This window comes from Chlorocebus sabaeus, chromosome 5 (genome assembly GCF_047675955.1).
Source record: "Chlorocebus sabaeus isolate Y175 chromosome 5, mChlSab1.0.hap1, whole genome shotgun sequence".
Classification (NCBI taxonomy): domain Eukaryota; kingdom Metazoa; phylum Chordata; class Mammalia; order Primates; family Cercopithecidae; genus Chlorocebus; species Chlorocebus sabaeus.
In genome coordinates this window covers 83,978,146-84,000,822 of record NC_132908.1, presented here as the reverse complement: position 1 = coordinate 84,000,822, position 22,677 = coordinate 83,978,146, and the positions used below count along the sequence as shown (strand labels likewise).

At 50.7% G+C, this 22,677-nt stretch overlaps 1 protein-coding gene and 1 non-coding gene across 5 annotated transcripts in view; both read left to right on the top strand.

Annotated features, from left to right (window-relative positions):
• The first annotated feature begins 734 nt into the window (after positions 1 to 734).
• On the top strand, positions 735 to 807 carry TRNAM-CAU (transfer RNA methionine (anticodon CAU)). The gene has a single exon. It is a non-coding gene; the product is annotated as a tRNA-Met (tRNA).
• Positions 808 to 1,035: 228 nt separating this feature from the next.
• FBXO31 (F-box protein 31) overlaps positions 1,036 to 22,677 on the top strand; it is a 55,963-nt gene continuing 34,321 nt past the window's right edge. For 2 of the 4 annotated variants that reach the window (XR_012093003.1, XM_007994293.3), the window contains exon 1: positions 1,036 to 1,435. Coding sequence is in view for 3 of the 4 variants with exons in the window: in XM_007994293.3 (XP_007992484.3) it covers positions 1,084 to 1,435 (352 nt within the window). In the remaining variant the exon portion in view is untranslated. The remainder of the gene's footprint in view (positions 1,436 to 22,677) is intronic. The other 2 variants (XM_007994290.3, XM_007994291.3) reach the window with 2 other exon arrangements.

Here is a 22,677-nt window from a genome sequence, read left to right as displayed (position 1 = left end):
GTGCAGTGGCGCCATCGCGGGTCATTGCAGCCTCGGCTTCCTGGGATCAAGCGATCCTCTCGCCTCAGCCTCTCTTTTTAAAATTTGGATTGTTTAGTAGACGGGTCTGCGCTGTGTTGCCCAGGCTGGTCTCGAGCTCCTGGCCTCTATTTATACTCCCGCCTGGGCCTCCAAGAGATGGGGTCCGAGGCGAGCCCACGGCGACATGCGCGGCTGCTCTGGTCAGAGGACGCCTTCGTGGTCACCACCCGCGTACCTGCGAGACGACCCCGCTCCGCGGCCTCGGCAGGGCCCAGCTGGAGCGGGCGTGCGCGGCTTCCGGCAGCTGCAGGAAATGGCGCCGTTTGGGCGGCGCCGCGTGGCAGGGCCTCCCTTTCCAGACCGGGCGCGCATCCCCGGATCTCTTGGGCCGCGCTGGCCGCCGCCCCTCCAAGCCCTCCCCGGGGCTTCCGCAGGGAGCTCGGGACCCCGGAAGGTCCCTGCAGAGCCCCGCAGCGCGGGCCTTTTGGTTACCATAAGACAGACACGATGGAACGCCTGTTGTTTCGATGGACAAAAGGGTTTCTAGACGCCCTTTGGGGTTCTGGCTGCTGTCTCTGTATTTGGAGGTTGTAAAACGCATCTTCCTACTCACGGGCCGGCGGGGCACATTTTCAGGTGCCGGAAGCGGGCGCCGGGCACGGGGGGCGACTCTTCTCTCCACAAAGGCCGCGGCGCGGAGGGGCGACCGAGCAGCCTCGTTAGCGCAGTAGGCAGCGCGTCAGTCTCATAATCTGAAGGTCGTGAGTTCGAGCCTCACACGGGGCAGCCTGACATTTTGCACCCGGCATCACCACTTTCTTTTCTCGTCCCCGCCACGGGCGGCGCCCTCGTGCCGGAGAGATGGCAACCGCGCGGGGTCTCAGAGGTCGCCGCCCCACGGGGAGGGGGTGGTGCGGCCGGGGCGGGGCTCCAGCTAGGGGCGGGGCTGGACTCTCCAGGGGGCGTGGCGGGCTCTGCGGAGGGGCCGTGGCTCGGCGCTGGCGGGGCGGGGCCGCGCTGGAGCGTGCGCAGAGGCGGCGGCAGGGGCCGTCACTGGGCGGCATGGCGGTGTGCGCTCGCCTCTGCGGCGTGGGCCCGTCGCGCGGATGCCGGCGCCGCCAGCAGCGACGGGGCCCGGCCGAGACGGCAGCGGCCGACAGCGAGCCGGACACAGACCCCGAGGAGGAGCGCATCGAGGCGAGCGCGGCGGTGCTGGCCGGGGTAGGGGGCGGCTTGTGCGCGGGCCCCTCGCCGCCGCCCCCGCGCTGCTCGCTGCTGGAGCTGCCGCCCGAGCTGCTGGTGGAGATCTTCGCGTCGCTGCCGGGCACCGACCTACCCAGCTTGGCCCAGGTCTGCACGAAGTTCCGGCGCATCCTGCACACCGATACCATCTGGAGGAGGCGTTGCCGCGAGGGTGAGCGCGCGGGGGCGGCGGTCCCGGCCTGGTAGAGGCCTCGGACCTGGGAGGGGCGGTGGCAGTGGCCCCGGGTCGGGACCACCAGATGGGCGCGGGGCCCGGCGATGTGGTGTTTCGGGTGTGGGTGGAGAGCCGCCGCGGTGCCGCCACGTTGAGGGGACCGTGGAAGTATTTGAGGGTGTTAGGGAGGGTCCGAGGAGTCCAGGGTGAGGCAGATAGGGCTAGAGAGGGGTTGAGGGCGTCAGGGAGGCATTGAAGAGGCCCAGACATGGGGCACAGGACACCACGGGGCCGAGGCCATGCCGGGAGCTGGGGCTGGGGTCCCCCTTGGTCTGGGCCGGGCCTAAGCTGACGCCTGGGGGCCGCCGCCTCTGCCCCTGCCTTGGAGACTAGCCGAGGGTGCCTCGCTGGTCCCTACCAGAGACGAGGTGAACTTGAAGAAATCGGGAGCAGGCCGGACGCGGTTTCACGCCTGTAATCTCAGCACTTTGGGAGACCGAGGCGGGCGGATCACCTGAGGTCAGGATTTCGAGACCATCCTTGCGAAGATGGTAAAACCCCGTCTCTACTTAAAAAAAGTACAAAAATTAGCCGTGCGTGGTAGCGGGCGCCTGTAATCCTAGCTACTCGGGAGGCTGGGGCAGAAGAATGGCTTGAACCCTTGAGGCAGAGGTTGCGTTGAGCCAAGATCCGGGCCATTGCACTCCAGCCTGGGCGACAGAGTGACACTCCGTCTCAAACAACAGCAACAAAAAAAATTAGGGGAGCAGAGGAAGCCCAGTGTCGGGGGCTCCTGATGGTGGGGGCGTAGAGAGACAGACGGATCACAGCGGTGCGGGCTGGACTTTTGCCTTCAGCAATATTGGATGTAACAGATCACAGGAGGAGATGTGTATTTAATCTGGAGTTCAAGGCTCTCTCTGTTTAAAGGTTGACAGCTCTTTGATGTTCAAGCAGCTCATATTTAGGTAAACAGGACAGATTAGGAAACATCTGAACGATGCAGAACAGCAAAAGGAATAAAACCATCAGAGACCCCAGCAGTCAAAGATAAACTCTTTAACATTTTAAAAAACCTCTCAGTCATGTGTACGTTCTTCCCTAAAGGATATAATACCATATATATTAGAGACAGTGTAGTATAAACAATGCTACGTAGTATTTCACTGCCTGCATATAGCAGACTCTCCCCTCACTGATAAGCTTTGAAGTCTGCATTTTTTTCCATGCGTAAACAGTGCTTTGAAGACTGCTTTGTGCGTTTTATAGAAATTTAGGAGATTGACATGTATCCTTGGGAACTTCTGAGATTATCTTGGTAGGGTTCACTGCCTTCGTAGTTTTTTGTTTGTTTGTTTGTTTGTTTGTTTTTTGAGACGAAGTCTCACTCTGTCACCCAGGCTGGAGTGCAGTGGCGCGGTCTTGGCTCACTGCAGCCTCCGCCTCCCAGGTTCAAGTGATTATCCCGCTTCAGCCTCGGAGTAGCTGGGACTACAGGTGCGTGCCACCAGGCCTGGCTAATTTTTGTATTTTTAGTAGAGACGGGAGTTTCTCTGTGTTGCCCAGGATGGTCTCGAACTCCTGACCTCATGATTCGCCCGCCTCAGCCTCCCAAAGTGTTGAGATTACAGGTGTGAGCCCTCCCACCGGTGGGCAGGGTGTGCTTCCTCAAGTGGGATTGTGGGTTTGCAGTACTGCATGTTGATAAAACCTTTGCAACCTGTTGTCGGGCTCTTTGAGTTTGTACCCCAAGGAGGTCTGCATGAGAAGATCCCTTTCTCCAAGTCCTCCTGGGCAGTAGAGATCGTCATTTTATTTTTGTTGTTTAATGGTCAAGGCCCCAGATTTGGAGTCAGCCAACTTGGGCCGCAGCCCAGGCTCCGTTTATCTTCTGTGAGATCTGGACAAGCCGCTTCACCTTCCCAAGTCCTGTTGGGAGCATGAGTGGGAAGTGCTGCTCCCGGAGGCACTTGGAGGGTGAATGAGGTGATGCCTGCGAAGCCTTCTCCCCTCAGTGGTAGCTGGTAGATGTGGATTCTTGGCTATTTTTATTGTGCTTTTTTGCGAATTCCCTATTTGTGTCTTTTTTGGTCTTTTTTTCTCTTAAGGTGTCTATTTTTGTCTTTTTCTCTTAGAGTGTCTATTTTTGTCTTACAAATTGTGAGAACTGAGTATTAGTAATACTAAATTTTTGTCATGTACATGGAAAGTAAAGTTCTTTTTACATTTTAAAACTGAGTTCCATTTAAAATTGAGGCAGTTCCATTTTCTCTTTCCCTGTGAAGTCTACCCATTTGCTCTGATTTGCACTTTATGTAGCTGTAAGACTCAGATTCCCCACGGATGTGTCGTTGTGCTTTGAAGTTTCTCCATCAGGCAGCCAGACCTGTGTGGTGACCTCTGGGGGGTTTGCCTGGGAAACTGTAAGGTGTATATGGCTCAGCAGAGGGATAACAGACAGTTTTTTGTGTAATCAAAAAGTCAAAGGTATACCATAGAAAAACCGGAATTACAGCTCAGAATAAATTCTTAGAATTGCTAACAGAAATATGAAAAGTCCTGATGGAGATGTAGAAAGCGACTGGGGACAGACAGAACCCTTCAGTCCTTTCTTTCCCACTGCTGTGGTTCTCAGTGCAGCTGTCCTGGGACACCAGACACCTTGACGTAGATTGAAAGCATCTTGTTCACCCCGGTGACTCGCTAACATGAGAATTTTCATTTTGAGACATTAAAAACACACTTTGGCAGGCCAAGGCCAGCGGATCACTTGAGCCTAGGAGCTCAAGATCAGCCCGGGCAACATGGTGAAACCCCCATCTCTACAAAAAATACAAAAGTTAGCCAGGCATGGTGGTGCGTGCTTGTGGAAGGCTGACGTGGGAGGATCACCTGACCCTGGGGCGGTTGAGGCTGCAGTGAGCTGTGATCATGCTACTGCACTCCAGTCCGGGTGACAGAGTGAGACCCTGTCGCAACAAAAATCATAAACCAAGCATATTTCCAGCCATCCCCAATAAATAACTTAAATCATTTGTCATGTTTGCTTTTGGTTCCTTTGTCTTTTTTTTTTTTTTTTGTGATAGAGTCTCGCTCTGTCACCAGGCTGGAGTTCAGTGGTGCATTCTCGGCTCCCTGCAACCTCTGCCTCCTGAGTTCAAGCGATTCTCCTGCCTCAGCCTCCCAAGTAGTTGGGACTACAGGCGCCCACTGACATGCCCGGCTAATATTTGTGTTTTTAGTAGAGATGGGGTTTCATGGTGTTGGCCAGGATCGTCTTGATCTCCTGACCTCGTGATCTGCCTGTCTTGGTTTCCCAAAGTGTTGGGATTACAGGTGTGAGCCCCCGCGGCTGGCCTTTTTTTTTTTTTTTTTTTTTTTTTTTGAGCAGAGTCTAGCTCTGTCACCCAGGCTGGAGTGCAGCGCGGCCCAAGTTGTATTTTTAAGTTCTATTCATGTTAATACATTCAAGTTTAGTTCTGTCTTTTTAAATGGTATGCGGGCCGGGCGCAGTGGCTTACACCTGTAATTCCAACACTTTGAGAGGCCAAGGTGGGCAGATCACCCGAGGTCAGGAGTTAGAGACCAGCCTGGCCAACATGGTGAAACCCTGTCTCTACTAAAAATTCAAAAATTAGCTGGACGTGGTGGTGGGCGTCTGTAATCCCAGCTACTCTGGAGGCCAAGGCAATAGAATTGGCGGATCTGTCCCGCAGGCCCTAGCTGATGGATGAAATGAGTACTCAGACACAGGTATGCAATATAAGAGCAGCTAGGTGACTTCCTGGCTCTAGTGGCCAGAGAGCAGCCCCGAGAAGCTGGAGCTGCTTGCTTTTACTCAGTGCAGGCACAATGCGGAAAAACCTGGAGCAAACACAGCCTGCAGGGTAATTAACATTTATTGCTCCCCTTTCAGGGGACATCATGTGCTGATGATCAAAGGTCAGTTCCTGGTCAACATAAGTAAACAAGCCTGTTTAAGATAAATTCCTCCACACTCCTTTTATCTACTCCATGCCCTCTGCCTCAGGGTTATAGGACAGCTGCCTTCAGCTATTCTCCCGTGGGGCTCTGCAGAACCTTCCTACCTTTCAGTAGGTTTGCATCCTTTCCCTATAGTTTTTCCCACCACTCTGACTGATCTCCTGCAGAGAATTGCTTGAACCTGGGAGGTGCAGGTTGCAGTGAGCCGAGATCACGCCATTGCACTCCAGCCTGGGGTACGAGAGTGAGACTCCATCTCAAAAAAAAAAAAAAAAGGTATGTGATGGTTCATAACTCTGAGTGGTCACAGAGTTCTTTTGCTTATTTTTATTTTTTCACTGCTTGCAGTGTGGCGGTGAACACTCTCATATGTTTGGATGCATATATATTTGAACATTTCTCTGAGGATTATATTCAGGAGTGGTGTTGCTGGGGTAGTCGGGGGTGAGATAAGCACTTTTGCTAGATGCTTCCCAGAGTGATTTCCCTTCTTTGTACACCTGTCACCAGGCCATGGACAGGCAAGTCACAGAAGGAGAAACTTAACTGCCCGGATGCAGTATCGCGTAGTAGCTGCCGTGTGTCTTCCCAGCATTTTAAGGTTCTCATTTAATCCTGTGAATTCTCTAATTCTGCTACATTCTCTCTAATTTTAATGATTCCTCTTTAAAAATAGATGCCAGTTGGGTGAACTTTATTAACCATTTATTTTGCATTTTTATTTTGTGCCATTTTATTTTGCATTTGCCTGATAACTGGTGAAGGTGCACATTTGAAAAATATGTTTATTGACCATTTGGATTTATTTTATGTGTTTATCTTTCATTTTTGCTCCTTTTTTCCTATTACTGTTTCTTTGATTTGTGAATTTTATTTCTGTAACCTGGATAGATTTCTTTTTTTTTTTTTTTTGAGATGGAGTTTCGCTCTTGTTGCCGAGGCTGCAGTGCAATGGTGCAATCTTGGCTCATCGCGACCTCTGCCTTCCAGGTTCAAGCAGTTCTCCTGCCTCAGCCTCCCAAATAACTGGGATTACAGGTGTGCGCCACCATGCTTGGCTAATTTTTTGTATTTTTAGTAGAGACGAGTTTCTCCATGTTACTCAGGCTGGTCTCGAACTCCCAACTTCAGGTAATCTGCCTGCCTCGGGCTCCCAAAGTGCTGGGATTACAGGCGTGAGCCACTGTACCCAGCCTAGATTTCTTCTTCTTTTTTTTTTTTTTTTTTTACATATACATGTTTTTTCTTTTTTTTTTTTTTGAGACTGGGTCTCCTTCTGTCAGCCAGGCCAGAGTGTAGTGGTGCAGTCACAGCTCACTACAGCCTCAACCTCCCAGGCTCAAGTGATCCTCCCACCTCAGCCTCCCAAGAAGCTGGGAGTACAGGCGTGCACCACCACACCCAGCTAATTTTTTTGTATTATTTTGTAGAGATGGGGTCTCACTGTGTTGCCCCTGCTGGTCTTAAACTCCTGGACTCAAGTGATCCGCCCGCCTTGGCCTCCTAAAGTACTGGGATTACAGGTGTGAGCCGCTGTGTCTGGCCTGTTTAATATATTACAAAACATTTCCTCACTGTTTATAGTCATTTGCTTTTCAACTTCGTTTATAGTGACTTTGGCAAAATTTCCAACTTTTTTTTTTGGGACAGGGTCTCCCTCGTGATGTCACCCAGGTTGGAGTGTAGTGGTGCAATCATGGCTCACTACAGCCCTTGACTTCTCGGGCGTAAGTGATCCTCGCCTCCTGAGTAGCTGAGACTATAGGCACGTGCCAACACACCTGGCTAATTTTTGTATTTTTTTGTAGAGGCAGATTTTTACCATGTTGCCCAGGCTGGTCTGGAACTTCTGGGCTCAAGTGATCCACCTGCCTTGGCCTCCCAAAGTGCTGGGATTACTGGCATGAGCAACTGTGCCCAGCCTAAAATTTCCAACTTTAATCAAAATTATGGATTTCAAACTTTATGCTTAAGTGATCAGTTTACACCCCAAAGTTACGAACATGGTAGACAGCTAGATTTTCAGTTTCACGAGTTCACTGTGGCAGCTTTAATTCTACCTCACCTAGGTCAGGCATCAGACCGTGGGCAAGCCTGTGTGGTATTACAGGTGTCTGTCTTTGTTAGTCTGATTGTGTTTGGAAATACAGATAGGAATAGTCACATATGAGACAGATCTGGTCTTAGTTCTCTGAGCCCCGAAACTTCATCTTTCCTAACATTTGGTTATGGTGGATGCTGATAAGGTCAAGGGCAGGCCAATTCAAGTGAGAAACAGGGCTGGCCCCAGCCTTGTGAGCAGGAGCAGAGCTTGGGCTGCCTGGGAGGTGCATGGTCCGTGCCCACCTGGCATTCTGGCGGGGGTATAGGGTGGCTCCAGTTTTTAGTGTCTTGGGGGGTGGTGAGTGAGGCTGATTTCTGTGTTTACCACCCAGTGTTTACTTGTCTGCTTTCTGTATTTATTTTTTTCTTTTTACAGATGCTGAATACTTTCTATAATTTAATAATGGGGTTGGGTGAGGTGTCATTTTTTTTTTTTTTTTGAGACAGAGTCTCACTCTGTCTCCCAGGCTGGAGTGCAGTGGCCGGATCTCAGCTCACTGCAAGCTCCGCCTCCCGGGTTTATAGCATTCTCCTGCCTCAGCCTCCCGAGTAGCTGGGACTACAGGCGCCCACCACCTCACCCGGCTAGTTTTTTGTATTTTTTAGTAGAGACGGGGTTTCACCGTGTTAGCCAGGATGGTCTCGATCTCCTGACCTCGTGATCCGCCCGTCTTGGCCTCCCAAAGTGCTGGGATTACAGGCTTGAGCCACCGCGCCCGGCAAGGGTGAGGTGTCTTATACCTGTAATCCCAGCACTTTGGGAGGCCAAGACGGGCAGATCATTTGAGGTCAGGAGTTCGAGACCAGCCTGGCCAACATGGTGAAACCCCGTCTCTACTAAAAATACAAAAATTAGCTGGGCGTGGTGGCTCACGCCTGTAATCCCAGCTACTTGGGAGACTGAGGCAGGAGAATAGCTTGAACCTTGGAGGCAGAGGTTACAATGAGCCAAGATCGCACCACTACACTTCAGCCTGGGCGACAGAGCAAGACTCTGTCTCAAAAAAAAAAAAAAAAAAAATTGAGTTTCCTAGAACAGAAAACAAGCAACAAAAATGGGAGTGGGAAAAAGGGAACCTCTGCCTGTCTTTTAATGCTTCAGAGAATTTTGGGCCATGACTGACTTTAGGGTGTGGGTGAGGCTTGCGTGTTTAAGGCTCTTTCTAAAGGGATAGGATGCTTTGGCAGTGGGGGGCAGGGGAATACACTGGCAACTGGAAATGAGGTGATTATTTATAATATGTTTGGTCAGTGAGAAGCTGAAGATTTCCAGTGTCCCGTTGGTAATAGTAAGTTGGTTATTTTTGTACTACTGTGGCCTCTCTGGCCCCTGCATGTCAGGAAGTGGAGTGACTCAGGCTAACGGTGGTGGCAGGGGCAGCTTGGAGCTGGTGGGTTAAATCTTTTCTAATAGCTTTTCTTTGGGCAGGTGAAGGGAGTTCCCACTGAAAGCCATGTCTGTACTTCTGATGCTGGGACAGGCAGATCACAAATAAGGGCTCCTTCTCCGGACAGGAAACAAAACCAAACTTACTCCAGCCTGCAGGGCCTGGCAGGGTGGGCGCGGGGCCCTTCTTTGATGTGTCGCCCTCTTGGCCTCTGGCAGCTCCTTGCCTGAGGACTATAAGGAAGCCCTCACTTTCTGGGGTGCTGGGGCAGGAGCTGGCTGCCTCTCTTGCTTTGGCCCTGCCTGGGCTTGTTTTGGTTAGTCGTTGACTATTTAGTTGATGTGTTATGAAATGCCAGCCCATTTTGGCACTGTTCATTTTTTTATTTATTTCTTATTTGAGACAGAGTCTCACTCTGTTGCCCAGGCTGGAGGGCAGTGGCGTGATCTTGGCTCCCTGCAACCCCCACCTCCCAGGTTCAAGCAGTTCTCTGCCTCAGCCTCCCAAGTAGCTGGGATCACAAAGGTGCACCACCATGCCCAGCTAATTTTTGTATTTTTTGTAGAGCCAGGGTTTCACTATGTTGGCCAGGCTGGTCTTGAACTCCTGACCTCAGGTGATCTGCCTGCCCTGGCCTCTCAAATGTTGGGATTACAGGCTTGAGCCACCACACCCGGCCGGCACTGTTCGTTTATGAGCTACTTCATGAAGTCTGCCTAAAGCTGATATGCTTTGGAAATTAAGAGCATCATTCTGAATCAAAGCATTCAAATAATAACAAAAGATTACATTTAAAAACAGGAATGACTCAGGCGCATACTCCTCCCTGAACTCCGGAGAGCGAGGCCCACTAGCCAGCGTGGTCCCTACGGTGCCCAGTTTTGAACTTAGAATTCATAGCTTGACATTTCCTCCGTGAATGGTAAATACTTTAATGTTACGTGGAATAATATTCGTACAACATTTTTGTCCATTGTAAGCCTAGGGTGGGTCTAAATTTCATCATCGCTAGAAATACCCTTTTCCTATACAGACAGTCGGACTTAGGACTGTTCGACTGGCACGAGAGCGATACGCATTCGGCAGAAACAGCTGCGCGCGTACCCATGCAGCCATTCTGTTTCCACTTTCAGTGCAGCCCCCGATAAATCACGAGATAGTCAACGCTTTATTATACAATAAAGTGATTTTCGATGATTTTGCGCAGCTGTAGGCTAAGTTGAGTGTTCTGAGCTCATTTAAGGTGGGCTAGGCTAAGCTGTGATGTTGCGTAGGTTAGGAGTCATCAAGTAGTCAATGCATTTTCAACTTACCACATTTTCCTCCCTTTTTTTTTTTCTTTTTTTTGAGACAGGGCCCCACTCTGCTCAGGCTGGAGTGTAGTGGTGCGATCATGGCTCACAGCGACTTTGACCTCCTGGGCTTGAGGAATCCTCCTGCCTCAGCCTGTGTCAAGTCACTGGGACTATAGGCATGTACCACCACACCTGGCTACATCTTTTGTATTTTCTGTAGAGATGGGGTCTCACTGTGTTTCCCAGGCTGCTCTGGAACTCCTAGCCTCAAAGGAACCCCCTGCCTTGGACTCCCAAAGTGCTGGCATTACGGGCATGAACCACCATGCCCGGCCTTCATATTTACAGTGGGTTTATTGGGATGTAATCCTGTCACAAGTTGAAAAGCATCTGTACTGTCTGATCTGTAGGATAAAAATGGGAAATTTAAAGCCAGTATTTAATGTTGTTTTTGAATGCAGAAGAAAGTGCTATTTCTGTTCCCTTTTGATTTGCTGATGCACAACGTGAGAACTATGGCTGTGGTTAAACGTGGCTGAAACTGGAGGGGTCATCTCAGGAAGAAGTTAAAGGGGCAAGTTAGTGGTTTAAAACTTGGCTTTAGGGCATGGTGGTGTACACCTGTAGTCCCAGCTACTCGGGAGGCTGAGGGAGGCTGGAAGATTGCTTGTGCCCAGGAAGTCAAGGCTGCAGTGAGCTTGTTCATACCGCTGCACTCTAGCCTGGAAGACAAAGTGAGCCCCCGTCTCAAAAAAAAAAAAAAAAAAAAAAAAAAATGGCTTCAGGAATGTGTGTGTGTGTGTGTATACATATATATGTATATATATATTTTAGGTGGAGTCTCGCTCTGTCACCCAGGCTGGAGTGCAGTGGCGCGATCTCGGCTCACCGCAAGCTCTGCCTCCTGGGTTCATGCCATTCTCCTGCCTCAGACCCCAGAGTAGCTGGGACTACAGGCGCCCGCCACCACGCCCAGCATTTTTTTTGTATTTTTAATAGAGACAGCGTTTCACTGTATGAGCCAGGATGGTCTCGATCTCCTGACCTCGTGATCTGCCCGCCTCGACCTCCCAGAGTGCTGGGATTACAGGTGTGAGCCACCGCGCCCGGCCATTAGGGGCTGTTTAAGATGGAGTAAAATAAGGCTAAAACCAGCTGGGCTTCATTCCCAGATGGTTAAGGCATTCTAACTTACAGGAGGTTGGCACAAGCTACAGGTTGCTCCTTGCCGACTTGCCCAGGAGAACTGATTGGTTTCTAGAGGTCCTGGCGCTGCACACTCACTGATTCTGTGTGTAATGCGATGACATAATGCATCTGAGGGTCTGGGGTTTGTCTTTCTGTCTGGAAACGGCATGTACACACAGGACATCTTGGGATCTTGGAGTGGAACAAGTGTCCTCTCAAAAAACAAGTGTGTCTCTACAGTCTTTCCCTTTCTTGGGTCAGTGTCCTTTGACAGTGACACCATCCCTGGCCACTGGAGTGATGGAGAGAATTAGCCAGGACTCATCAGGCCTTCCTGGCATGAGTGGAGGAAAAGGACACGTCTGAAATCCCAGGAAGGTCCTCGGTGATAGGATTGTAGAGTCAGACTCGCAGAAGGGTCGCGAACAGCATCACCGAGTGATTGTTTGTGTCCTTTGGGAAGGAGTGGTATCGGGGATGACCACTGCATCTTAGCGAAAGGGGGCTCCCTTGGCCAGTGGGTGCCTGTCGTGGGTGCCAGAGGAGGGGCGTAAGTCCTGGCTGGAGGCGCCAGGCTTCTCAAGGCTCCTGTCCACATGGAGACTGTCATTGCAGGGATGAGACTGTCTGAGCAGGAGGCACGCCGACTCAGTGGTCACCTCATTGTTTGGCACCCACATACTCTGGTGTTTGATAGGAGATGCCTGGGGGCTGTGCCCAGGCTTTGGCTTTTCCATTCCGTCCTAAGAGGACGCTGGCCGTGGGAGTGTTTGCAGATCTGCTGCATTATTTAAAAACAGCAAGTTTTCCACGCAGTCAAGCTGATGGCTACAGAGCTGGGAGTGTTGGGGAGTGCTGGGCCGCAGTTGGAGTGCTGTTCTTGGAGCCTGGGAGCACGTCCCCTCTGCCACCGCCAGCTCATTTCCTGTGCCTTAACTTCCTTTTTAGCCTCAGAAGCAGAAGAATTTAAGCCGTATTTCCAACGGATTGTAATTATCCCCTAATTTAGCGCAAACACAAACGCAGTCTTTCCAATCAGTGTCGTCTTTTGGTTGTATTTGGAAAACTGAGTGTAAAGCTGGTAGGTCACCAGCCAGCAGGTCCCTCAGCACTTGCCACCCCCTCTGCTCCCAGCTTCCCTCTCCTCCAGGGAGGTTGAGGCCCAGCAGTGTCCCAGGGGCCACAGTGTCTGCCTCTGCCTGTCCCACAGGGCCCTCTCCCTTGGGTTCCCCGCCTGCATGCCCGGGGTCACCCCGCTGGCTCCTCAGTCATCCCCACCCACAGGCTCCTATTTCCCTGGGTCTGGCGGTTGGTGGCTGGCGCAGCCCTTCCAGCTGAAATCTGCAGTGCTGACTGCAGTCCCTGATGTTGAGTGCCCTGGGGCTGGGCGAAGCTCTCTCCATGCCCAGGCACCTGCCAAGTTGCCCCAGACGGCTTCTTAGCATGGTGCCTTTCTCAAGTGGTGCTTTTGGGAGGATGATGCCAAGTGCCTTCTTACTGCAGTCCCCCCTAGTGCCAGTGCTGAGCACAGAATAGTGACTCTCTGTGTCCCTGTCCCTCCTGTCCCACTGTGCTGAGTGCGGGCTTGGCCATGCTGGCCAGGGTGCACCTCCCGTCCTCTTCATCTTCTCTTCCCAGGGTTTGGGGGTGCTCGTGAAGCAGATGAGTCTTCCCCGGGCCCCTGAGAGGGAGGGGAGAGTGGGACGGGGACAGTAAGGGCTCTTCCAAACCACTCCCGCCGGAGAGACGGACTAGATGCAGGCCCCATTTGGGCCTGTGCTGCAGGGATGGGGTTTCCAGTAAGGGCCACCACTCAGCAATGAGCTCTGTTGGACAGGAAGACCATGTACAGAGGTTGGTGACCCCTGGCAGTTGAGTCACAAGAGGATGCAGCTTCAGTGTAGCTGGACTCAGGTCAGGTCACTGGGCTGTTTTGTTCCTCTTGGCAAAATAGCTTTTAAATAGCTTTTTTTTTTTTTTGAAATGTTCTTATTTATTTTTGAGACAGAGTCTCATTCTGTCACCTGGGTGACAAAGTGAGACCCTGTCTCAAAAACAAGAGAAATTTGTGAAAAATAATCACACTGTGGAAAACAGTATTATAGTTCCTAAAAAATTTAAACTTAGAAATACCTCGTGATCTAGCAATTCTCCTTCTGGGTATACACCCCCCAAAAAAGAAAGGAAGGGACTGAGACATTTTGACACCTCTGTCCAGAGCAGTTTTGTTCACAATAGCCAAAAGGCGGAGGCATCCTGAGTGCCCATCTATGAATAAACGGATGAACACAGTGTGGTCCCTGCAGGATGGAACGCGATCCATTCTTAAAAAGGAAGGAAATCCTGGTGATGCGCGGAGCTGAAGGACATTATGCTAAGTGAAATAAACAGTCACCAGAGGACAAGTACAGCATGGTTCCACTCGGAGGAGGTGCCTTGGAGTAGTCAACAGCAGAGAGACAGAAAGCAGAATGGTGCGTGCCGAGGAAGGGGCTGGGGAAATGTGGAGGTGCCGCTCAGTGGGGACAGAGTTTGTTTGGGAAGGTGAAAAGGTTCTACGCGTGGATGGCGGAGGAGGCCGCACAGCGATATGAAGGTACTTAGTGTCCCTGAGCCGTACAGTCAACAGTGGGTAAAATGGTAGCTTTTGTGTTTATTTTTACCATGATAACAAAACTAAATTGCCATTTCAAATATTCCAATCAGAAAATTTCCTCTCACATGAGCAAGTGAAACAAAAAAGAAAAAAAATAAAGGCTGGGTGCAGTGGTTCACGCCTGTAATCCTAGCACTTTGAGAGGCCAAGGCAGGCAGGTCACTTGAGGTCAGGAGTTTGAGACATAGTGAAACCCCGTCTCTACTGAAAATACAAAAATTGGCTAGATGTGGTGGCGGGCACCTGAAATCCCAGCTACTCGGGAGGCTGAGGCGGGAGACTCACTTGAACTTGGGAGGTGGAGGTTGCAGTGAACTGAGATGGCGCCACTGCACTCCAGCCTGGGCAACAAGAGTGAAACTGTCTCAAAAAGACAAATAAACAAAAAACAAAGAAAGCATCTAAATTAATTCCTTAGCAATCAGAACAGCTGGTTTGCTGGATTTTGCCAACTGCCAGTCATGTTGGACTGAGGTTATCTGTTCCTCTTTCTGAAACTATTAAGGTAAATAATTACCAAGAACACTTCCTCTTATAAAGGCAAAAAAAAAAAAAAAAAAGGGAAGTAGATTAGTAAGGAAACTTTCAGCGAGGACACTGCGTTAACAGCCTGCAACACTGAACCTGTTGCCTGGAAGCGGGTAGGCAGCACAGGTCACGCTGGCCGTCTGGAGTTGGGTTGGATCTGTGCAGCAGGGTGGGAGTTAACACTTGCCAGTCTTTCTGGAAGGAAGGGTGCGTGGTTGCTGGAAAGGACACTGGCCTGAAAGCTGTGTTAAGGGCAGTTTCCCTTGATGACTTATGAGAAGGTTTATAGAACCATAAAAGGATGTGTAATTGTTCTTAACCCCTGTGTTTTAAAAGACTTTTTTCATCATGTGGAAAATTCCTTATAGGAGCAGTTGGGTCAGAATGACCTTTATTCTCCTCTGGTTCATTTGTCGTGACCTTTTGGTGACAGCAGGAAAAACCCACTAAGGATTGTTGTATTCATTAGCACTGTCGCACATCATTTTGCTTTTCTTCTGAATTTTAATGGCATTTTTGTGGATGCTTTATCAAGTTCTCGAGTTCATCTCCTACTGGGTATTAGCAGTACATTTGCTGGTGAGGTATCCAGAGAATGATGGTGGCCCTGGGCTCTGTCAGTGTGGCTATCCCAGCTAAAAACCTTGGACTCATTCAGAAGTCCAAGCAGTTAATAAAAGGCTGCATGCATTGTTTCTGTCAGGTTAGAGGATGCTTTGGGCTCAGTGAAAATTCATGAAACGAAGTCACCAGCCTTCAGCAATCTGAGCAAAGATAAACTGCCTCAGGAACAGTGTTGATGGCTTGCAGAGGACTGGCTTATGACTTCAGGCAGCATAAACAACAAGCAGAAATGGATGTGTTTTCCAGTGTCCGCCCATCCAGCCATTGGCGCAGGGAATCAGAGCATCTTGCCTGCAGCATTAAGGCAACTACGAAAATGCGTAGTATCAGAGGAGAAGCACCCTCAGTCCAGATTGCTTTGTCAGTGAGGTGTCATGTGCACTAGTGGCATCTGGAACCTGGAAAGCGGATGTCCTTTAAACCACACAGCAAACTGAACCTCCAGTCTCATTATGCAGTAACTAACGAATTTGAAGTGCATCATTTGTGTAAGAAGAGGACAGAGTATTTATGGAGAGTCAGAGGAAATAGTGACAGCTGACTGGTAGGTCTCAGGAAAAGCCACCTGATCGTCAGAGCACTGGCACATCTGCCCCTGCCCCGGGGAATCTTGATGTGCTTCGGTGGTTTGGGGGGGTGGTGCGGAGCTCGGCTCAGTGAGAGCAGGTAAGCCAGAGGAAGAGCCACCTGATTATCAGGACACTGGCAGAACCCCCTGGGAATCTTGAAGTGCTTCGGTGGGTGGGGGGTGGTGCAGAGCTCGGCTCAGTGAGAGCAGGTAGGCCAGTTGTTATTATTTCCTGACTTCTGTGCGTGTGACCTGCTGAGCTGGTCTGAGGGTGAGTGATCTGCAGGGATGTTGACAACCCACAGTCCCTCAGATTGACAACCTGTGTTACATGCAAGTATCATTTTATCCCTGCTTTGGATTCACAAACATCATATTTCTTTCTGTTTCTGTTTCTTTTTTTTTTTTTTTTTTGAGACCGAGTCTCGCTCTGTCGCCCAGGCTGGAGTGCAGTGGCCGGATCGCAGCTCACTGCAAGCTCCGCCTCCCGGGTTTAGGCCATTCTCCTGCCTCAGCCTCCAAATAGCTGGGATTACAGGCGCCCGCCACCTCGCCCGGCTAGGTTTTTGTATTTTTTAGTAGAGACGGGGTTTCATCGGGTTAGCCAGGATGGTCTCGATCTCCTGACCTTGTGATCCACTCGTCTCGGCCTCCCAAAGTGCTGGGATTACAGGCCTGAGCCACTGCGCCCGGCCTTTTTTTTTTTTTTTTTGAGACAGGGTCTCACTGTGTTGCCCAGGCTGGAGTGCAGTGGCTTGTCACTCACAGCGACCTTGAACTCCTGGGCTCAAGAAATCCTCCCACATCAACGTCTCAAAGTGCTGGTGTTAGAGGTGTGCCACTGCACCTGGCTAATTTTTTTAAAAAATTTTATAGAGATGGGGTCTCACTGTGTTGCTCAGATTGGTCTTGAACTCCTGTGTTCAAGCAAGCCTCCTGCCTTGGCCTCCCAGAATGCTGGGATTACAAGTGTGAGCCCTTGTGCCTGTCTTGTTGGTTCTTTTTTATTTTCCACATTGCTATTTTGGAGGTCGCCAGAGAGTGCTCCATCTGCCCCTAGATATGTGTGCCCCTGTCTTTGCAGAAGAGCGTACGTCACACTCCCAGCAGCCGGCCTGTCTGCCCTCTGCCTCCGCTCTCTCCATGTAGCAGCCCATCGTGGATGATCCTGTTGGCTGGAGCTCTTTCGTTCAGTTTTTTTCCAGCAACTGTGGTACATAAATATTTTCCCATTTGTCCTCAGTGGCAATCTCTGTGCCCACTCCTTTCCTGGAAGCTCGCTTTCCCGTCCTGCTCCCTGGCTGTTTCCAAGTGACCCTCCCATGCCTCCCTCTGCCTCCCAGCTGTGCCCTGCCGGCTCTCCCACACCTGGAGTGCTCAGGGCCCTTCGCACTCTGTCTGGGCGTTTCCAGGCCTCTGCTCTGCCCTGATCCTGCCTGCTCTGTTCACCTCTGCCTGGGTCCTTGCCACCACAGCCATGGGTGTTGCCTCCTAGGAGGTGTTTTATATTAAGGAGCCTTTTTTCCCCCCTAAATAAACTAAATATTACTGGATTTATTAAAAAATTGCAAGGAAGGGCAGAGAGTTCCCATATGCTGTGGTTTCCCCAGTTGTGAGCATCTTCTGTTAGTATGGCATATTTGTCACAGTTAATGGACCGATAGTGATCCGTTATCCGTAACCACGCCTGCACTTGATTCAGATTGCCGCAGTTTTCACTCACATCCTTTTCCTGTCCCAGAATCCTGTCTGGGAGCCCCCATGGCATTTAGTCCTCGCGCCTCCTCTGCCTCCTCTGGGCTGTGACAGTCTGTTAGACTCTGGTTGGTTTTGGGGACGTTGACCGATTGGTTTTTTGTTTTGTTTTGTGTTTTTGAGTTGGAGTCTTACTGTCGCCCAGGCTGGAGTGCAGTGGCGCAATCTTGACTCATGGCAACCTCCACCTCCTGGATTCAAGTGATTCTCTTGCTTCAGCCTCCTGAGTAGCTGGGATTACAGGCTCCCACTGCCACACCCAGCTAATTTTTGTATTTTCAGTAGAGACAGGGTTTCACCATGTTGGCCAGGCTGTTCTTGAACTCCTGACTTCAAGTGATCTGCCCGGCCTCCCAAGGTGCTGGGATTACAGGTGTGAACCACCGTGCCCGGCCTACACCCAGCATTTTTCATACAGTTTTTTCATATACTGTCAATTAACAGAAAACTGTATTTTGCTCAGAACTTTCCAGGAAACTGTTTGGAAATGCATGTTGCCATAGCAGCGCTGAATATGGTGGGCTGCATGGGCAGAGATGTTAGCAGCCTGTGCAGGGCTCCTCCAGCCATCCCAGGTTATCTTGCTGAGATGCTGATGCTGATTCAATGGGTCCGGGTGGGGCCTGGGACTCCCTACTGGGCTCCCAGGGTTGCTGTGCTGCAGGTCCTCGGACCACGCCCGGAGCAGCCAGGCAAAACGCACCTGAGCATCACGTGGCAAAACGCACCTTGATGGATTTCTGTATTCCTTCCTGTTACAATTAGGGCAATGTTAATTGTTTACAATTGTGTATAGAATCATTTCTTTGCTTTCATGAGAATCTAGGAGGTGTTAGTAAATATTTGTTTTAAGGAGTGGGATTGGTCTGAGGGGTTGAGAGCCTCTGCCTTGCCAGGGAGCTCACTGCCCCTGCTGAGGAGCCTTTTGAGGCTCCCGTCTGCCTGCAGCAGAAGTCCCGACCCCTTGGCCTGGCCCAGAGATTCATTCCACTTGCCTCTGTTTACCTCCCTCTACTCCTAGTTTGAATCTTGCCTTAAAGCAAATTGGTTTTCTCTTTCTGTCATCACTGCAAAGATCTTTATATCCTCACAGAAAATGCTGTAATTATTGGGTAGTCTGCCTGATATATCTATAGATCTATATATTTAAGAGATGGGATTTCGCTCTGTCACTCAGGCTGGATTGCAGTGGTATTATCTTGGCCCACTGCAGCCTCCACCTCCTGGACTCAGATGGTCTTCCCACCTCAGCCTCCTGAGTAGCAGGGACCATAGGTGTGTGCCACAGTGCCTGGCTAATTTTTGTATTCTTTGTAGAAATGGGCTCTCGCCATGTTGCCCAGGCTGGTCTTGAACTCCTGAGCTCAGGTAATCTGCCTGCCCTGGCCTCCCAAAGTGCTGAGATTACAGGCGTGAGCCACCAGATGAAATGTTTTGTAATCTGCGAAGTGAAACTAAATGATGATGCTAGTTGTGGGAGTTCCTCCCAGAGTTCACTGTAGCTGATAAGCCATAACTAGTGGTTGAACTGCATTCTGGAGGGCTGTGGCCTGGGGTGATGCGTCCCTCAGTCTGATGGGTGGGCAGTTAGATGTCCCCGCCCAGGCCTCTGGTTCAACCTGAATAGTTAGTTGATCTCGGTATTTGGCCTGAGCATTCTGACTTCCACACTGACAGGTGCTCCCTGGACTTCTGGTAATGGAGAGGAGTCAGCATGAACTGGCCTAGGTCTGACTGCATCCAGGTGCACCCCCTGTGCCTCCCCACTGCACACCTGGCCATCCAGGGCCTCTTGGCTGCTTCAGTGCTCACTAGGTGCCCTGTGATTCTTCAGGGCAGAGTCTGGCAGCTGCACAGAGCACACAGGCCCCTTTTGAGCTTCGAGCTGTGTCCTGGTGACACGTTTCCCTGGGGTCAGCCCTCCTGTGTGGTGAGGCGCCTTGCGGGATGAGCTCCACGGCCTGGTGGAGTCCCTGTTGCCGCACTTTGTCTGCAGCCCCTTCCTGGTTGGCTGACTTGACAGAAATAACTGGACTCCTGTGATCACTTGGAAGGACAGACTGTGTTGTATCAACATAACCGAAATAAGATTGTAATGGAACAGGAGGTGGGGCGGCTGCCAGCCTGCGGCCACAGCTCTCACCCCGCCAGCCCTGCCCTCCCCGTCCTTGCTCTGCGTCAGCGCCTGTCCCCTTCGCCCTCCCATTTGTAAACATTTGCTGGTGAATATTCTTTTTTCTCCAACTAGAATCGTAGGGTGTTGACAGCTTGGAAGGGGGAGTTTACAGATGATCCGGTCCAGTTCCTTTAACTTACAGATGAAAAATGAAGACACTGCTCCCGTTATTTGTAACACAGACTGTCTTTTTTTATGATTTGCCTTTTTCCTCCACAGCTCAGTGTTAGTTGTGCTGAGAGTCCCTCTCAGCAGACTGTCACAGAGTCCCTGTGCGTTTCTCTGATCATTCTTTGATTTCCCCGTAGCACTTCACCATGTAGCAAGACATTTTCATTAAAAACCTATTTATTCCTGCCATTCTAGCCAGTCACCTTGGACAATTGGAGAGCTCGTCTAAAACAAAATTCTCTGGAGGCGATTGCAGAATTTTCCTCATTATTATTCTATCATTGACAAATTTTCACTGAAGAAATTCTTACCAGTCCTTGGTCCTGCTTAACAGGCAAGCGTCAGACGCCCCAGGTCACCCAGGAGGCCCATAGACCATGAGGCAAAGGAGATGAGCCGGTGTTAGTTTTTTTTTTTTTTTTTTTAAGGCAGAGTCTTCCTTTTGTTGCCCAGGCTGGAGTGCAGTGGTGCCATCTCGGCTCACCACAACCTCCGCCTCCCGGGTTCAAGCGATTCTCCTGCCTCAGCCTCCCGAGTAGCTGGGATAACAGGCATGCACCACCACGCCCGGCTAATTTTGTATTTTCAGTAGAGATGGGGTTTCTCCATGATGGTCAGGCTGGTCACGACCCCCGACCTCAGGTGATCTGCCCACCTCGGCCTCCCAAAGTGGTGGGATTATAGGCGTGAGCCACCACATCCGGCTTTTGTTTTATTTTTAACTCCCACCTGGTGTTGGTTTTTTCTCTGTCATTATTAGCAGGAGTCAGCCTGGATGGTTGTCAGAGCAGCCCCTGGACTGCTTCAGGCTGCATCTCAGCTCCTCATCCCTGGCCCTGACTGAAGGGAGGACAAAGGTCCTGCTCCCCAGACCTGTTTGCAGTGAAGACAGGGGCCCCTGACTCCCCTGGTCATAATGACAAAGTAATTGATAAGTAAATGTTTAAACTCTGGCCATGCACAGTGGCTCATGCCTGTAATCCTAGCACTCTGGGAGGCCGGATCACTTGTGGTCAGGAGTTGGAGACCAGCCTGGCCAACATGGTGAATTGAAACCCCATCTCTACTAAAAACACAAAAATTAGCCCGGCATGGTGTTGTGCGCCTGTAGTCCCAGCTACTCAGGAGGGTGAGGTAGGAGAATTGCTTGAACCTGGGAGGCGGAGGTTGCAGTGACCTGAGATTGCACCACTGCATTCCAGCCTGGGTAACAGAGCGAGACTCCATCCATCCATCCATCCATCCATCCATCCATCCATCCATCCGTCCATCCATCCATCAATGTATGTATGTGTGTATGTTTTACCTGTAGCCACTACACTACAGCCTGGGCAACATAGTGAGACCCCCCCACCTCTAAAAAAAAAAGATAACTCAGTAATGACTACATGTTGAAATGATAATAATTGGTTATATTGAGTTAAATAAAATATAACCATGAATTTGACCTGTTTAATTGTTCCCTTTTTGATGTGGCTGCTAGGAAATGTCGATTTTTACCTGTTTAATTGTTCCCTTTTTGACGTGGCTCCTAGGAAATGTCGATGCTGTTTGTGGCCCACATTGTGTTTCCATCGGGGCAGCCCTGGCCTAGATCCGGAATCAGCAGCTCCCTGGGCTCTGTGGGAGCTCTTCAGTGACTCACTCTTGTCATTCCTGTTTCTTTCTCCAAAGAACTCAAATGCATCTCCTCGCTGGGTGTGTTCATTCGGGGACCCCCTCTGGGCACTCCTCACTGGAGCCTACAGGATTTAGGATGTGGTTTCCCAGGTCCTCCCACTAAGGGGGACCTGCAGGCCTCCTGAGAGGAGACGCAGGCCGTCCAGGAGCCTGGGGTTCAGAAGTGGAGGCAGGGGACATGCTGTCAAGGCAGGAGCCTGGATGGCTCCACTGGAAAGAGGTTTGCTGAGTAGCAGCTATGTCGTCTCAACTGCTGTCTCCACCTTGTCTGCTTCTCGAGCTTTACTTTGAGTACTGTCAGTGCTTCCAGTTAGAGAAGGATTTGGGGTAATAGCATCCGAGTTACTGAGAAGAAGGGACGAGGCCTCCGGGCAAGTAGGGCTTATCAAAAGGCATGTGATGGGGGGCAGTACTTTGGAGTATCGTATCTTTGTTCCTGTATCATGACTGCTGAGTGAGCTCTGATGGCCACCAACCTCACTGGGCCCCGGTTTCCCTCTCTGCCACAGGGCAGGGTCCTGACCTTTAAGGTCACTGTCAGGCTGTCACGCCTGCACAGGGCATAACACAGTCAGTGTGAGCTGCAGTGGTCCATGTGGAGACCCAGCCACCCCATCCTGTCTCCGGTGTTGTGCCCCTGCCACATTCTCACTGCGAAGGAAGCTTTTTGATCTAGGCTTCAATTTTTGGTCCCAGCTAACCATAAGCTCGAGTTCCTTTGTGGAGTCACGCCACCTCTCTGCACTTATTTTCTGTTGAGAAAGTGGAGACGACAGTGGTGCCTCTCTCATGGGCCTGCTGTAGGATGCAGTGAGGTGATGCCCAGCATGACTTGGCATGGTACACAGCACGTGGAAAACTCAGAATGCAGGTATCGCCAGTGGCAGCCCTTGGCCCATGTGCAGTTCTGTGGTTGTGTGGATTAGCCCCTGGTGGTCTTTCCTTTCAAAGGCTTGCAGAGACCCAAGCTGAAGGACCTGGGGTTTTGCTTGGAATGTGCTGGGTGTTGGTGATTGTGAAAAGTGGAGCTGTGGTGGGGTGGGAGTAGGGGACAGAGAGGAGGATGCTGTCAGCAGGTGAGGATGTGAGGACAGGGGAGGGGGGAGGTGTCCAGGAGCCCTTC